General features: G+C 59.6%; 2 protein-coding genes across 2 annotated transcripts; one reads left to right on the forward strand and one right to left on the reverse strand.

Moving 5' to 3' along the window:
* Positions 1 to 443: 443 nt before the first annotated feature.
* DDX51 (DEAD-box helicase 51) lies at positions 444 to 6591 on the reverse strand. Its single transcript, XM_065904148.1, has 15 exons — positions 6264 to 6591; positions 6026 to 6177; positions 4038 to 4188; positions 3582 to 3727; positions 3425 to 3496; positions 3225 to 3331; positions 2951 to 3059; positions 2735 to 2880; positions 2375 to 2573; positions 2181 to 2296; positions 1976 to 2092; positions 1693 to 1794; positions 1514 to 1577; positions 1269 to 1403; positions 444 to 1084 (listed from the first exon to the last, which is right to left on the reverse strand). Exons 1-15 carry the CDS (start codon positions 6565 to 6567, stop codon positions 1058 to 1060), a joined length of 1947 nt encoding a protein of 648 aa, XP_065760220.1. The 5' UTR covers positions 6568 to 6591; the 3' UTR covers positions 444 to 1057.
* A 53-nt stretch (positions 6592 to 6644) lies between these two features.
* On the forward strand, positions 6645 to 12373 carry NOC4L (nucleolar complex associated 4 homolog). The gene is made up of 15 exons (XM_065904085.1): positions 6645 to 6805; positions 7136 to 7256; positions 7752 to 7858; positions 8125 to 8232; positions 8387 to 8536; positions 8621 to 8720; positions 8800 to 8834; positions 9173 to 9223; positions 9314 to 9425; positions 9652 to 9712; positions 10112 to 10222; positions 10375 to 10535; positions 10622 to 10704; positions 10996 to 11109; positions 11213 to 12373. The coding sequence occupies exons 1-15, from the start codon at positions 6689 to 6691 to the stop codon at positions 11330 to 11332; spliced, it is 1551 nt and encodes a 516-aa protein (XP_065760157.1). The 5' UTR covers positions 6645 to 6688; the 3' UTR covers positions 11333 to 12373.
* The last annotated feature ends 2840 nt before the right edge of the window (positions 12374 to 15213 follow it).

The following is a 15213-nucleotide window of genomic DNA, read 5'->3' on the forward strand; positions in this document are numbered from 1 at the left end:
GGCCGTTTATCAGAAACAAGACTCAGGTAATTTTGGGCACTGTTTTTCAATAAACTGGACACATCCAACCTGATGTTTCCTGACAAGTGAGTGACTCAGAGGCTTCTGCTTCACCATTGGCTACAACCGTGCCTCACCCCCACCCCCCGCCCCCACCACCCCCACTTGTGCAGACTGGTTCCAGCTCCTCAGTCCTCAGGAAGGTGTGAGCCAAGCCATCTGTGATCGTGTCCCTCCAACACACAGGCTCACCACAGCCAGAGAGCAGGCCCCCGTGCTCCCAGGGACTTTTTGCAGAAAGCAGTGCAGCTGCGGGTGGCAGTCACTGCCTCCCTGATGCAGTGACAGCAAGCACTCGGGACGCCAGGACTCGTGGGTTGGGTTGTCACTCTGCCAAAACAACTGACACGTGTCCAGGCAGAGATGAGAAGCCACAGTTCGTCCCCAGTTTAACACTTTATTTAACGTCAGCACATGAGTCTTGGAAATGAGGCTTGCTCACAGCCAGTGGTTGGTGCTCCGAAGCCATTTTCTAGATGTTCATCTCACATGAATAATCATGAAGTAAAGCACTGATGACCACACAGCGTGTCCTCTGGTCTCTGCAATGCCTCTCAGGCAATGGCTACCAAGTGGCCAGTGCTTCGCCCCAAGAGTGACGGACCCAGGGTCACCTCTCCCACCCGGGGTGGTGGCTCACGTCCTTAGAAGAACTGCATTCCTGAAGGCACTTCAAGGCTGACCCCCAACTTACAGCCAAACGCATGGCAGACACCACCCCGTCAGTTCTGGGCGAGTGTGAACAGCTTCACTGGAGCCTTATTTCCAGGAAGACCACCTGACGGGAAGCTGACCTGACCTTGTGCCCCCCTGCCGGTCTTGGGCCTGGGCCAAGCCTCATATGTGTCCCGGGGCCTGGCCTGAGGCAGCAGAGTACCTGGGGACCGAGACTCTTGTCACTGAGGAATCCCTGTCTCCTGCTCAGGCGTCTGGCAGCCACTGCTCAGGATCTTTCCAGGAAGGAGGGCGCCCTCGCTGGTGTGTCCCCAGTCCTGGCCTAGGCTGCCTTCTGCTTCCGCTCCTCCTGCAGGAGGGGAGACAGGGTTGCCCACACCACCTCCCCTCACCCCCTGCGCCAGCCCCGCCCCTCCAACGCCGAGACGCCCCGCGCCTGCTCAGAAAGAGCCTGGCCGTGGGCTTCCCCGCCCCGTCTCCTCCCTCCACCTCGGGTTTCCCCGAGAGACGAGCCCCCGCGGGCGGCCCCTCACCTTGATGGCCTTCTCCAGCAGGGACAAGGCCTCCTCGTACCGCGGGACCAGCGGCTGCAGGAGCTCGCTGGGGGTGTCATGCCGCTCCAGCCCGGGCACCCCACCTTCCTGGAGCATGCGGAGGAACCTCCTCTCCTGGAGGGAAGCACGGAGGGGAAGAGGTTCATCTCCGCCCACCCCGCCCCACCCCCGGCGCCCCAGGTAGAACCCAGCCCCGGCCTCCTGCTGAGACCACGAGGACTGACCTGCACTTTAAGGAGCAGCGTGAAGGCCTGTCCGGATTTTCCTGCCCGGGCAGTTCTTCCAACCCTGAAACCAAGCACAGCTGCTGCAGAGTGCTGGCCCCCAGCCCCTCAGGGATCTGAGGGAACTGTGGTTCCTCTCCAGGCCACCCCTGCCCCCAGACCCAGGGTTAGGCCCGCACCTGTGCACGTAGGTCCGCAGGTACTGGGGGGCATCGTAGTTGACCACCAGCTGCACGCCCTGCACGTCGATGCCGCGGGCCGTGGCGTCAGTGCTGATGAGACTGGTGGGATACAAGGGGCTGTGGGTCCTGTCCGAGGCCAGGAGGGGGGAACACCTCCCACAGGGGACACTCCCATGAAGTCCAGAGGTGCATTTCCTGCACCAGGAGACCTTCAGGAACCCAGCTGACCCCTGAGTGCCCCTCCCCAGAGCAGGACCCGGCCTGTCTGCCAGGTACTCACAGCTGGATCTTCCCCTGCTCAAACTGCTTCAAGATGCTCTTCCTCTGGCCAGGCCCGTAGCGGGAGGAGAACTCAGCCACGGTCACACCCCCGAAAGCCTGGACCAGCAGGAACAGCCTGGGTGAGAGAAGCCAGAGCCCAGTGGGCTGGGGCCAGAACCACCTCTGCCTCTGCTCCTGCCCGACCCTGGGCAGCCAGGCCTCACCTGTGTGAGTTCTCACGGGAGTTGGTGAAGCAGAGGACCCGTGAGAAGTTCATTTCCAATATCAGATGCAAGACGACCAATGGCTTGAAACGGAGACTGCAGGGCACGTAGTGATGCTGTGGGGGACGGCACGGGGTTGGCCAGGGCCCGGGTGCCTAGATGCACCCCCTCCCCACCCCCAGTGCCCTGCTCACCGTGAGCCCTGCGGGGAAGGTGTACTTCCCACCCGAGTCCGTGTCCATGTCAACGTCGGGGTCTCTGGGGCCCTTGTGCGCTGACCCCGTTGAGAAGAGCCGGGGCTGGTAAAGGCCAAGCTGCTGCAGCTTTTCGGGGTTCTGGGTCAGGGTGGCTGAGAAGAGTAGCTTCTGCAGGGGCATCTGGGGACAGCACATGCTGAAAGGGAATGGGGTACTGGAAAAGCAGCCACAGCCCAGCCAGCAGCCCCTCCAGCCTGGCGGGGAGCATCTCAGATGGAGACGGCTCGAGGGACCAGCTCAGGGCAGCCCCCCTGGCAGTCCCACTGCAGGGAGCAGAGCAAGCTCAGGGCTCAGTACCTGGCAGCAGTCACCACCCGGGGCTGCGTTCTCTGGAGCACAGCACAGGGATCCTTGGGGCCCTCACTGGGAAAGGCGGCAGCCACCACCCGAGGCAGCCAGGACTGGTGCATGCTGTCGATCATGCGGTCGGCCTCATCAATGATCTGCAGGAGACAGGAAGCTGAGGTCGGCTTCAGCTCTAGGCCCGGGCCTCCCTCCAAGTGGGCGACCTACCAGGAAGCGGAGGTGCTGGAGGCTGAATCCTGGGGTCTGGTCAACGTGGTCCACCAGGCGGCCAGGGGTGGCCACCACGATGTCGGCCAGGCAGCGGAAGCCATCTGCTCTGTGGGCAGAGGGTGGCTCAGCAGGGTTCCCTGACACTGACCCCTCCTATGTGGGGACCCTGTGGATGGCAGTCGCTGCCACTCCCCTGGGGCCAGATGGCTCCCGCTCAGCTGCACAAAGTGAGCCTGCCTCCCCGAGGCACCCACAGCCCAGTGGGACCTACGTCTTCTGCACGAGGCTCTCCTGCTCCTTAGCCAGAGACTTCTGCCCGGTGATCAGGGCCGCCCGAAGAGGAGTGGCATCCGTGTAGACGTTGAACACTTTGCTCACCTGGGAGAGAAGCGGCCATTACCAGTGTGATCTGAGACCCCTCTGCAGCAACAAAGACCCTGGATCTGACCTCCAGGCATGGGGTCCACGTACCTGCTGGGCCAGCTCCTTGGTTGGCAGCACAACCAGGGCACGAACCTGGCACACAGCTCGATGGAGCAGGGCCTGCAGAGGAGGATGACCGCTCGTGTCAGCAGGGTCGCTCCCTGACTGCATGTCTGACCAGAGAGTGAGGGGTCCTAACGCTCACCTGCACCACAGGGATGACGAAGGCCAGGGTCTTCCCACTGCCCGTTGGGGCAGAAACACAGAGGTCGCTAGGCCGGTAGCCACCTCTGCTGACCAGAAACCCATTGGCTGTGCTCTCTAGGAGAGCAGGAATCACTGCAGCCTGCACTGGACAGAGAAGGGCAAGAGGCAGGTCATGTCTGTGCAGGGACACCCAGGATTAGCACAGGCTCTGAGGCCAGAAATAGCCTCTTCCCCATCTGTGACCTCTAGGCTGGGCTCTCCCTCAGGGTCGGCACCAGGGCCTCCACGGGTGTCGAAGAGGCTGAAGGTGCTGAGACCAAGTCCACACCTGACACTGGACGTGTGCAGGGGCTGCCTGTGTTGGCAGCTGCTGAGTGAGGCCCTGCATGGCCCTGAACATGCTCTAGAAGGGACCCCACCCCCGCCCCCGTCCACCTGCCCAGGGCTGGGGCACCTGGAAAGTAGGATGAGATGCCCTGTGCCCGCAGCTTCTTCTGCAGGTCTGGGTGGACTTCAGGGATGTCTTCGATAGGCACCAAGCCTTCAGTTACATTCTTTCCAACGCAGCTTGGCTGAGCCAACCACACTGGCAAGAAAGGCTGGACCTATCACAAAGGACAGAAGAGAAAGACCAGGTGAATACTCCACAGCCAGCTGGGAAGCTGGGAAGCCAAGAACTCAAAACACTCAGGCTAAAGAGGCTGTAGAAACAGGCAAGGCTTCAAACTTCTCCCAGCTCTTTTTTTCTCCACGGCTTTTGGGATCTGAATTGTTGTTCAGGGATTGAACCCTCAGGAATCGAACCCAGATCCTTGGCAGTGAAAGTGTGGAATCCTAATCACTGGACCATCAGAGAGTGCCTAGCTTTTCCCAGCTTTTCCTTGACCCCCACAACTCACTCTCCATGTGAGGTTTAAAGGAACTGAGAAATACAATCCAAAATGCGCCACTTCCTGAGCCAAACCAACCACCCAGGGACTTACATTCGCACCTACGATAACATTCACACTCTAAAAATATCTGTGCTCTGAGCCACAGCTCCAGTGCCCCATGACCTGGCAGTTTCTCGCCCCCCAAGTATACAATCCCCTTCATGCTTTTTATACACTAAGCTCATTATTAACTCAGGGCCTTTGCTCCAATCTGGTCTTCTGCCTGGCACACACTTCCCTGCCCCTCTTCCCCCATCTTAACTAGGCTGATTTCTGTCTTTAAGAAAGACAGATCCCAACTCAACATGGATCTCCCAATAAGAACCTACTCTACAGCACGGGAAACTCTATTCCATACTCTGTAATAACCTATATGGGAATAGAATAAAAAACAGAATGGATATAAAATGCTTGCTCCTTGGAAGAAAAGCTATGACAAAGCATATTAAAAAGCAGAAACATTACTTTGCCAACAAAGCTCCATATAGTCAAGGGTATTGTTTTTCCAGTAGTCATACATGGATGTGAGAATTGGACCATAAAGAAGGCTGAGTGCCAAAAAACTGATGCTTTTGAACTGTGGTGTTGGAGAAGACTCTTGAGAGTCCCCTGGACTGCAAGTAGATCCAACCTATCCTAAAGGAAATAAGTCCTGAATATTCATCGGAAGGACTGATGCTGAAGCTGAAACTCCAATACTTTGGCCACCTGATGCAAAGAGCTGACTCATTAAAAAAGACCCTGATGCTGGGAAAGACTGAAGGCAGGAGAAGGGGACGACAAAGGACAAGACGGATTACATGGCATCACCGACTTAATGGACATAAGTTTGAGCAAGCTCTGGGAGATGGTGAAGACAGGGAAGCCTGGCATGTTGCAGTCCACGGGTGGCAAAGAGTCAGACACAACTGAGCGACTGAACAACAAATATATAACTGACTCACTTTGCTATACAGCAGAAATGAACAAAATGCTGTAAATCAACAATACTCTGATAAAACTAAAAGGAAAAAAAAAAAGTGATCTCTTCACATGGACTCTTCCAAGCCTCTCATTCTTTCTAGTGACTGTCACCGTCCAAACACCCTTTAGCTCCAATATTTATTTACTGAAATCTCTTGTGCTAAGATAAAGCTGCAACTCCCAGGTAGAATCTCCTGTTTGGTAAGCAAGTGAGCACTGTAGAACCTCCTTAAATGTGCACCAAGGAAGCGGAGCTGGTTAGAGATCTCAGTGACAGCAGCACAGAAACCAAGTCGATCTTATAGATTATGAAAAAAGAGAACTTTTACAACTGAAGGTAGAAATGCTGAGCTTGCACAGAACTCAAACGATTAGTAGCCACCGCAGACAAAACAGCTGAGGCGTCAGTAGTTCGTCTACTCAGGAATCCACTCGCTGAACACAAACCTGACACCCACCAGGTGCAGGCACCGTCCTCCAGTTCCACGAACACGAGCTGCGTTAACGACAGTCACCCCAGCTCTGCAGCCTTCCCCGGGCCGCTCACCTTTGGCACCTTGCTTCTCCCGAAGCCTCCGAGCACCAGGGCGTGGGTTAGGGCCCCAGAGGCCTCTTCGGGGGGCGGTCCGCCCCGGCCCTCCAGCGATCGTGCAGCTTCGGCGCCCACGCTGCTCTCCGCCGGTGTCTCCTCACTGCTCTCTGCGCGGCAGAAGCGGGGCCGGGGGAGCTGTCAGCCCCACGCGGCCCCGAGTCTCAGGACCCCGCCCCGCCCCGCGAGGCCCCACCTGCGCCCTCCTCCTCGTCTTCGTCGTCGGTCTTCTGCCGCTTCCTGGGGGGCGCGGGCGGGCTCCCCGGCTCCCTGCCGCCCTCGCGCCTCCGAGTTCTGCGAGGCCGTCGCCGCCGCTTCCCCGCCACCGGCGCGCTCTGCGCGGCCTCCTCGGGCGCTTCCTGCGGCGGCTGCTTCTTCAGCTGCCGCTCTCGGGCCCGGCACTGCAGCCGCTCCAGCAGCGCGCGAGCCCGACTGTCTGCCTCGGCCTCCGCCCCGGCCGCCTCGGGGCCAGCGTACCGCGCGACGTGGAAGAGCGCCATGCGGGCCACCGCGCGCCTCTCCTGCCCGGCGCGCCGCGATGACGGCGGATCGGGGCGTGACGTCAGTGGCGCGCCAGGCGGCGGAGCGACGGGTCTGGTTTGTCCCGCGTGGGGTGGCGGCATGGAGGGGGACGCCGGCCCCGGGGGCGCGCGACGGGCGCTGGGCCACCTAGTGGAAGCGGTGCTAGCCAGCCGCGGCGAGGCCAACGCCGTGTTCGACATCCTGGCCGTTCTGCAGGTGGGGGCATGTGTGGTGTGGCTGGGGTCGCGGCCGGGTCCGCGGGTTAGAGACCAGAATGGGGGTCTCCTCGGGTTCGGACGAAGTGGGACTTGGTCTCGGATGGGGGCAGATAATTGTGAGGTGGAGTCCAGGGCTATACTGGAAGTTTTCTCCAGCCTTGCAGGGCTCTAGGTTGGAGGGGGTCGAGGAGGTTTGGCAGAGGTGGGATGGGAGAGTCACGCCGGGATCAGGGGTGGAGGGTGATGGAGCTGAGGTCCTGGTCGGGAAAGGGAGCAGGGGCCACAGTTCCTGACGGGGCACTCTGCGAACTCCGGCATCTCCCCACAGTCTGAGGACCAGGAGGAGATCCAGGAAGCGGTGCATGCATGCAGCCGACTTTTCGGGGCCCTGCTGGCCCGAGGAGAACTGTTTGTGGGCCCACTGCCCTCTGAGGAGATGGTCCTGACAGGTGAGTGTCCAGGAGGGCCTGGTCTTGACAGGGTTGGAGAGGGACTTTGCTGACATGGAATGAGCCCCCCAAACCCACCCCAAACTCCATCATGGGCCATGCAGGTGGGTGGGATCAGGGGATTGTATTTGGGGAAAGGGATGGGCAATACAGACTTTGAAGCCGAGTTTAAGTAAAGGATGGGTGGGGTGTAACTGTGTCTCGTGCCTCTTGTGGGATTTGACGTTGTGGAGTGTTGACTGTAAGTACCACAAAGATTTAGGTTTAAGTGGCTGGTCCTTGGGATGTCTGGGTCTTGGGGTGAAGAGAGAGGGCCTAAGTAGGTCCAAGTAGGACCTGCCCTGCCTGCCTGTGGGAACGTGCTGGTCCCACCCCAGGTCCAGAGCCACAGTGACTCGTTTCCACTCGTTCCCTGGTTGCCCAGAGTAGAAGGCAGGGGGAGGTTGGGGCTGGCACCAGTCAGGGTGTGGGTTGACCACCCTGTCCTGCCTACAGGGTCCCGCGGGGCCACTCGCAAATACAAGGTGTGGATGCGGCACCGGTACCAGAGCTGCTGCAACCGCCTGGGGGAGCTGTTGGCTCACCCCTCCTTTCAGGTCAAGGTGAGCTGGGGTGGTTGGCTTTGCCTCTTACCTGCACCGCCCCTGCCCCACCTTCTCTGCACAGCAGGGGTCTGGGGCTGTGACTGCAGACCCCTCTCTGGGTAAGGATATTCTCTCTTTCTGTGACTGGTTTCCTGGGCTGTGGATTCTGTCTCCTGACTATGCCCGGAGTGTGGTTTTGCAGGCATTCAGGTGTAAGCGCCTGTCTGCAGGGGGTATCGTGTGGTGGGTGTGCAGTGTGGTCCCTTTGCCACCCCTCCTCCTAGGAGCTGGCTCTCAGCACACTCATGAAGTTTGTGCAGCTGGAGGGTGAGCACCCGCTGGAGCAGCCCAAGTGGGAAAGCAACTATCTGTTCCCCCACCAGCTCTTCAGGGTGAGTCTCGGGTCTCCCCCAGTCATCTGTGGGTTGTGGGGTTGAGGGGACTCTCGCAGCTGCCCTAGACTCTGCTCTGTGAGCGCCACCCCTGGGCTGCCTGTCCCGGGGGTGGGAGAGATGCTCACTGCCCTGCCCCACTCCCCACATGCAGTTGGTGGTGGGAGGCCTCCTATCTCCAGAGGAGGACCGCTCCCTGCTCCTCTCCCAGTTCCGGGAGTTTTTGGAACACGACGACATCCGCTACCACACGATGCAGGCTGCCTCCGACACCGTGGCCCGGGCCACCGATGGGCGCCCTGAGGTGAGCTGCCTGGGTCCCTGGGAGCAGGGAGGGAGGAGGCAGTGGGCGTACAGCATCCAGGTGCTCAGGCCAGGCCTCTGGCAGGTGCCCCTCGCTTTCTGGAACAATGCCTTCATGCTGCTGTCCTCCGTGAGCCTGCCCCGCCAGGAGGGCACCCTCTCCAGCTTCTATGTGAAACACACAGGTGAGAGTCGGGGGTGGGAGGGTGGGCAGGAGGGGCCCGGCCGGGTCACACATCTGGTGACCCCTTGCATTCCTTACAGAGCTGTCAGACAAGTGGAAGGTCGTTCATCTGAAGGTGAGACTCCCTGGACAGATGGGTGGTTGGCCTTCCTGGGAACCACCTAATCCTGGGCCAGCACCTCCTTCCTAGCCTTGACAGCAGGGTCACAGGAGGACCCGTGGGGGAGAGGATGCCCGCAGGCATGGTTCCTGGAGGTCAGAGGCAGCCTGCCCAGCCCTCTTAGATGCTGAGTGTTATTCCAGGGTGGGCTGTGAACCCCGACCCTGTGGCCCCGAGGGAGGTTTTCTCTCGCTGCAACTCCTTAGATCCTGTCTCCTACTTACCAGAGGCAGGAGGAGGGTGGGGCGGGATTGAGAACATGGGCGACCTCGATCCCTGCTGCTTCCTCGCAGGAACATAGGAAGGCCTTCCAGCAGATGTGGCTCCGCTTCCTCAAGCACCAGGTAGGGAGAGGGGGAGGGACCTAGGGCAAGGCTCCAGTGCGGGGCTCTCCGAATGGGGAAGCCGGCACCCTGACCTGCTGCTTCCCGCAGCTGCCTCTCCGCGTCTGCAAGAAGGTGCTGGTGATCATGCATGACTCCATCCTGCCCCACTTGGCGCAGCCCAGCCTCATGATCGACTTCCTCACCCGCGCCTACGACATTGGTGAGCAGGAGACGCCCAGCGGGCCCAGAGTGGGACCAGGCATGGGGTGGTGCGCTGCGTTCCTGGATGCTGGCATCAAGCAGGGTTGAGAGCAGGGGCAGCAGTATTTGTGCTGGAGGTTTTTTCCTACCTCCCACCTGGCAGATGGCCTCTGGGTTTGCTGGAATCTCATCCCTGGAGTCAGGGTGCTATTGGGTTGGGGCCTCACAGCTGTGTCTATCTGTAGGTGGAGCCGTCAGCCTGCTGGCCTTGAATGGACTTTTCATCTTGATTCATAAACACAACCTGTGAGTGTCTGCCTGGGGGTTTGTGGGCCTTTTAGCTCTACTTGTCCGTCTTTGACCTGAGCTGGCATTTTTTTAAAAACTTAATTTATCTCTTTCTGGCTGTGCTGGCTCTTCATTGCCACGCGGACTTTTCTCTCGTTGATGTGGGCAGGGGCTACTCTCTAGTTGCCGTGACTTCTTTTATTACGGAGCACAGGCTCAATAGTCATGGTGTATGGGCTTAGTTGCCTCACAGCATGCAAGATCTTCCTGGACCAGGGATCGAACCCGAGTCTCCTGCATTGGCAAGCGGATTTTTTTTTACCACTGAGCCACCAGGAAGCCCCCGGGCCGGGATTCCGATCTGTCCTCTCTGTGGCTTCTCCCCACACGTGCCCCCTCACTTACCTCACCCCCTAGGGAGTACCCTGACTTCTACCGGAAGCTGTATGGTCTCCTTGATCCGTCCGTCTTCCACGTGAAGTACCGGGCCCGCTTCTTCCACTTGGCTGACCTCTTCCTGTCGTCCTCGTGAGTACAGGGGTGGGGGTGGGACTAGGGGACACCCGGCCTGGCTCAGTGTGACAGGGGCCACCTGAGCCCCACCGAGCTTGTGGGGTGGGAAGGGGAGCTGGGGGCCGGTGCAGGGGGCAGCAGGGTCTCACGCCCACGGCCCTTCCCAGGCACCTGCCTGCCTACCTGGTGGCTGCCTTCGCCAAGCGCCTGGCCCGCCTGGCCCTGACAGCACCCCCCGAGGCCCTGCTCATGGTCCTGCCCTTCATCTGCAACCTGCTGCGCAGACACCCGGCTTGCCGGGTCCTCATACATCGGCCCCGGGGCCCTGGTGAGTGCGGCTGGAGGTGGAGGAGGCCTGGCCGCAAGGCCAGTACGTGGGGACGAGTGGAGATCAACCCTGGCTCTTGTTTCTAGAGCTGGATGCTGACCCCTATGACCCCACAGAGGAGGACCCGGCCCAGAGCCGAGCCCTGGAGAGCTCCCTGTGGGAGCTGCAGGTGAGGGCACCCTGACTGCCCAGATCACACCCTGAGCTTCCTAGAGCCGCCCCCACTGGGGCGCTCCCCCTGGCCACCTGCCCAGCTCCACCTGTGTGTCTGCCCAGCTCCTTCCTCTGGCCTTTGTCCTCCAGGATCCCATCTTGCCCCATCACTTTGGTTTCCCAGGGGAGTCTTTGTCTCTGTCTGGAATGTCCACTCTGTCCCCCTCCCCGGGCTGCTGAAGCGCTGAGATGTCCACTGCTCAGGGCTGCCCCAGGAGGGCTGGTGAAATCCCATGTGACCCTCCAGGCCCTCCAGCAGCATTACCACCCTGAGGTGTCCAAGGCCGCCAGCGCCATCAACCAGGCACTGTCCGTGCCCGAGGTCAGCATTGCCCCACTGCTGGAGGTCACCGCCTTCGAGGTGAGGGCATGCGGCGGGGCTGCAGTGGAGAGGGTGGGGGGACGGGGGGGTGGGGTGGCCGTGAAGGCACAGCGCGGACTGACTGTCCATCCTTTCCTTGCAGATCTTCGAGCGGGACCTGAAGAAAAAGGGGCCTGAGTCGGTGCCACTGGAGTTCATCCCAGCACGGGGCCTGCTGGGCCGGCGGGAGGACCTCTGTGCCCAGCTCTTCACGCTGAGCTGACCCTGTGCACCCTGCTCCCCACCACCCCCCAGAAGTGGTTTCATAGGAGAGCTGTTCGGGTGGGCTGGTGGGTGGGGGTCTAGGGAAGCCCACCCCCATTCCTGTGCCTGTGGGGCTGGGGTCAGTGCTGGCAGCGTGCCCTCATGACTGCAGTGTGTTGCTGGCCTCGCTGGAACGTGCTACGCAGGGACCCTCCATTCTCTGCAGCCTGGTGGGGACACAGGTGGGGGTTTATGCAGGGGAGGATACAGGAGCAGTCCCTGCCCCCAGGGGCAGTTACAAGCATGCTGGTTCATCCCTCCAGCCCCTCCACGCCCTGAGCAGAGCAGGCACCTTGGCCGCGGGCCAGCAGCTGCTTGTGTTTCCAGGGTGGTTATTATTTTTTTAGTCTCCTGTTTTACCATGGATGCCTGGTTCTCCATCTACAGCAGTGACCCCATTTCTTTAAGCAATTGGTTTATTCAAGCACACAACTGGTGCTAGCTTACGTGTGGCAGGGACTGAGCGAGCTGGGGCGGGGGCAGGGAGCGGGCGGTGGCTCTCAAGCCCAGCAGGGAGAGACCCTCGCTGCCCCCAGCAGCCTCCTGTCCCCACCATGTTCTGGGCACACCCCTCCCCCACCTCCACCTGCACCCCCGTCCAGAGGAGCAGGGCAGGAGCTCACAGCAGGCACCCTGGGAGTCACAGCAGGGAATAGATCAGCCAGTTTGGTCTCCGGGGACCAGGGCCCCAGTGTGCGCTCAGCACCCCGTTGGGAGCAGCACACGGCACAGCCCCGCTGTCCTGAGAGACCCAGGGACGCTCCTCCCTGCCCTGGAGATCGCCTTGTCCCTGGGGCGCAGGACCTGCCTCGGGGTTGGGGGCCCTCATGCACGTTCGTGGTGAGTGGTTTCCAGGGTCCAGGACAGCCTGGCACTAAGTGTCCAGTGAGCCAGAGGCTGCCATGGCCTCATCGGGGCACCAGGGGGCAGTGCTGGATGGGCCTGAGTCTCGCTTTTCTTGCAAAATACCAGTATGTAAAATTTTAAATAAATTATGAAACGCAAACGTGTTTTCTTGGTCTTACCTGGGTTCAGCCTCCTGTGCTCCCCGCAGTTCCTCACTCTGGCAGCTCGGGGATGCCCGCCCACTGCCACTCTGACCCCCAGGCAGCTGCACTTTGCGATGGTTGACCCTGGGCAGGTTCCCGTTTCCTGTTGGAGAAAGGGGCTAAGAGTGCCCTTCCCAGGGGCCATGAGGTTGGCTGAGTGGCTGTAGGTGAGCAGTGAGCGGGTGGTGAGAACTGAGCAGGGTTGGAGAGGAGGAGGGCGGGGTATTCTGCTGGGGTCTTTTCTCTTTCCCGTCTCTCTACTCCTAGAACGAATACATCCCGTGTGCTGCCCACACTCTAGGAGGGGTCGGGGGCGCCCCCCACCCCACCCCACGTAGGCATGTTATTTGTGGCACTGGGGATGTTATTTCCTGGCTTGGGTCAGAGTTTTTACAATCAGCTTTTAAAATTTTCAGATATACAACGAATACGTTTTTGGTGTAAGTATGCACCATCTGATATTTGAGGTGTACTAAATTTTAAAAGTTGAAGTCCACAAAGCATAAAATCAAGCACTTTAAAATGCATGACTCTGTGGCATTTATGCATTCATGGGTGTGTGATCACTGTCTGTGTCTAGTTCCAGAACTTTCCATTGCCCCATGGGTGTGTATCTTGACCCCTCCTGCTTCATGATGAAGCCCGTGGGAAGGCATCTGAGAAGCAGAAGCCCCCACTTGGGAACCCACGAGAGCAGAGCCTCTGCCATCCTTTCCCTCTAAGATTAGGTGGCCACCACAAGCTAGGTCAGCCCCAGGCCTCAGGCAGGAAACAAACCTGAGTGGACCCGTGGAGCCCATACCCTAGGGCAGAGGCACCCGGGCTGAGGAGTCTGGCATCTGATGGATGATTTAACCTGGTCCAAATTGAGGGCTGGCCTTTGTCTGGCTCCAGGAGGGACCCAGGCCCTGGGCATCCTGTCTCCTGGGATCACCGGGCTGGGGTCCATCAGAGTCCCCAGTGGGGTTCACAGTGGGGCTTTGGACTGAACGGTGTCCATTCCCCCTCCGGAGGGGCTGGACACTTCCCTTCCCTGCAGTGAATTGGGATTGTGAGAACAGAGCCCTCAGGTGCCTGGGGGAGTCCTCCCAGGGGCTTATCCATCATGAAAGAGTTTCAAGGACCCCAGACTTGGCAGTCAGGGTCAGGATGGGGATGTTCTTGGGGAAGGGAGTGTGCATGACATTGGAGAGCTCCTGAGAAAGAGGGTCCCTGCACCTGCTACCCCACAAAGCAGTAGGAAGGGTGAGACCCTCCGACCCCATCTTGATAAGGGTCCTGGGGTGATCTGAGCTGGGCAGGAAACACCCCCAGAGGAGGAAGCTTGGTGTAGGACCTTGGATGGAGCATCTAGGATTGCTGGGGACAGCAGGGCAGACAGGAGTCTCACGGTGGGGAAGAGAGGACTGGTGGCCGCCAGACAGGATGGTGAGAAGGACATGCCTTTTGGGGTGCCAGCCAGGACAGGTAGTGCCCCGTGTATCAAGGGACCACCAAGTCCTTCCCCTGTGACCTGAGTCCAGGCTCCTCGCAGGCAGCCCCATGGGAGGTGTGGCTCTGCTCAGGGTGACAGCTTCCTGTGGCTCCAATCTCAGCGCCACCTCCCTCCTTGCTGGCTCTTCAGCTCTGGTCACTGGGGCAGCTCCCGGATCAGGTGCTGCTTCTCTCTACCGGCCCTTACCCTGGCACACACACCTCCCATCCTGACACCACCGAGGAAAGGGGGCACCCTGGCCAACAGACCCCATTTCTGCCTCACTCAGAGTTGGAGCTTGAAATAGAATTTGCATCCCACTGCAGAAACACAGGGATGCAGCATCTCCTGCAGGTCCCGTGGTCCTGTCCCTTAACTTACTGAGATCCAGTGAGCCAGGGACACAGGGACCCCTTCCTGGGTCCAGGAGTGGTCCCCCACTGACTGCCCCTCTGCACAGTCAGGCTCCAGGGCCTTCAGGTCCAGAGTTTGCCCAGAGTTTCAGAAAAGCTTGGAGGGAGGGCAGTGTGAGCAGTCACTGGGGCCAGGGTGGGGGTTGGATGCTGCCCGCTGTGTGCCCGGCACACAGTCTGTCTGCTGGTACATCCTGAGCATGCAGGGCAGTCCTGTCTCCGGAGCTGCCCTCCTTCTATTTCTCAGTCTCTCCCTCTCTCCCTGTCTGTCTCCCTGTCTCCCTCCAGGAGATGAATGAGGCTGGCCGGCAATTAAGTCATAGTCACACAAGTAATGAGGAAGTCTGACGAGACGTGGAGAACGCTCTCCAGCGATAAGGAACGCTCAAGCATTTCACTGGCATTTAGCAAATTAGCTGCAGAAAATTGGATGTCAGAGGCGTGTCTCCTGAGACGTCAGTCAGGGCTTCAAGCTGGGGGAATGTGCCTGCCCCCTCCTCTCAAGTGTTTCCCTCTGGACCAGGGGCCAGGGTAGGGGTCCCCTCAGCACTGAGTCACCCTCCTCTGAGGGGGATCCTCGACTAATAGAAGCCACTCCTGCCCCGAGGCATCAATCCCATCTCAGCAGCTGAGGATGAGGTCATGGCCTGGCGCCCACCAGCTCGGGCTCCGCTCTGTGCTCAGAAAAGTCGCTCGGACCCTCCAGGTCTCAGATGTCTCATCCACAAAGCGGGCAGTTCCAGGAGACTTAGCTGCTCAGGAAATCACCCAAAACTTAGTGGCACAACAACATCCATTTTGCTCATGAGTCTGCAGCCTAGGCAGGGCTTTGGGGGGACAGCTGGCCTCCACTCAGCTTGGCAGGAGTTGGCGTGACTGGAACCTCAGGGTTGAGCTCCCCTGA

The sequence above is a fragment of the Muntiacus reevesi genome, chromosome 13 (genome assembly GCF_963930625.1).
Source record: "Muntiacus reevesi chromosome 13, mMunRee1.1, whole genome shotgun sequence".
In the NCBI taxonomy this organism is placed as follows: Eukaryota; Metazoa; Chordata; class Mammalia; order Artiodactyla; family Cervidae; genus Muntiacus; species Muntiacus reevesi.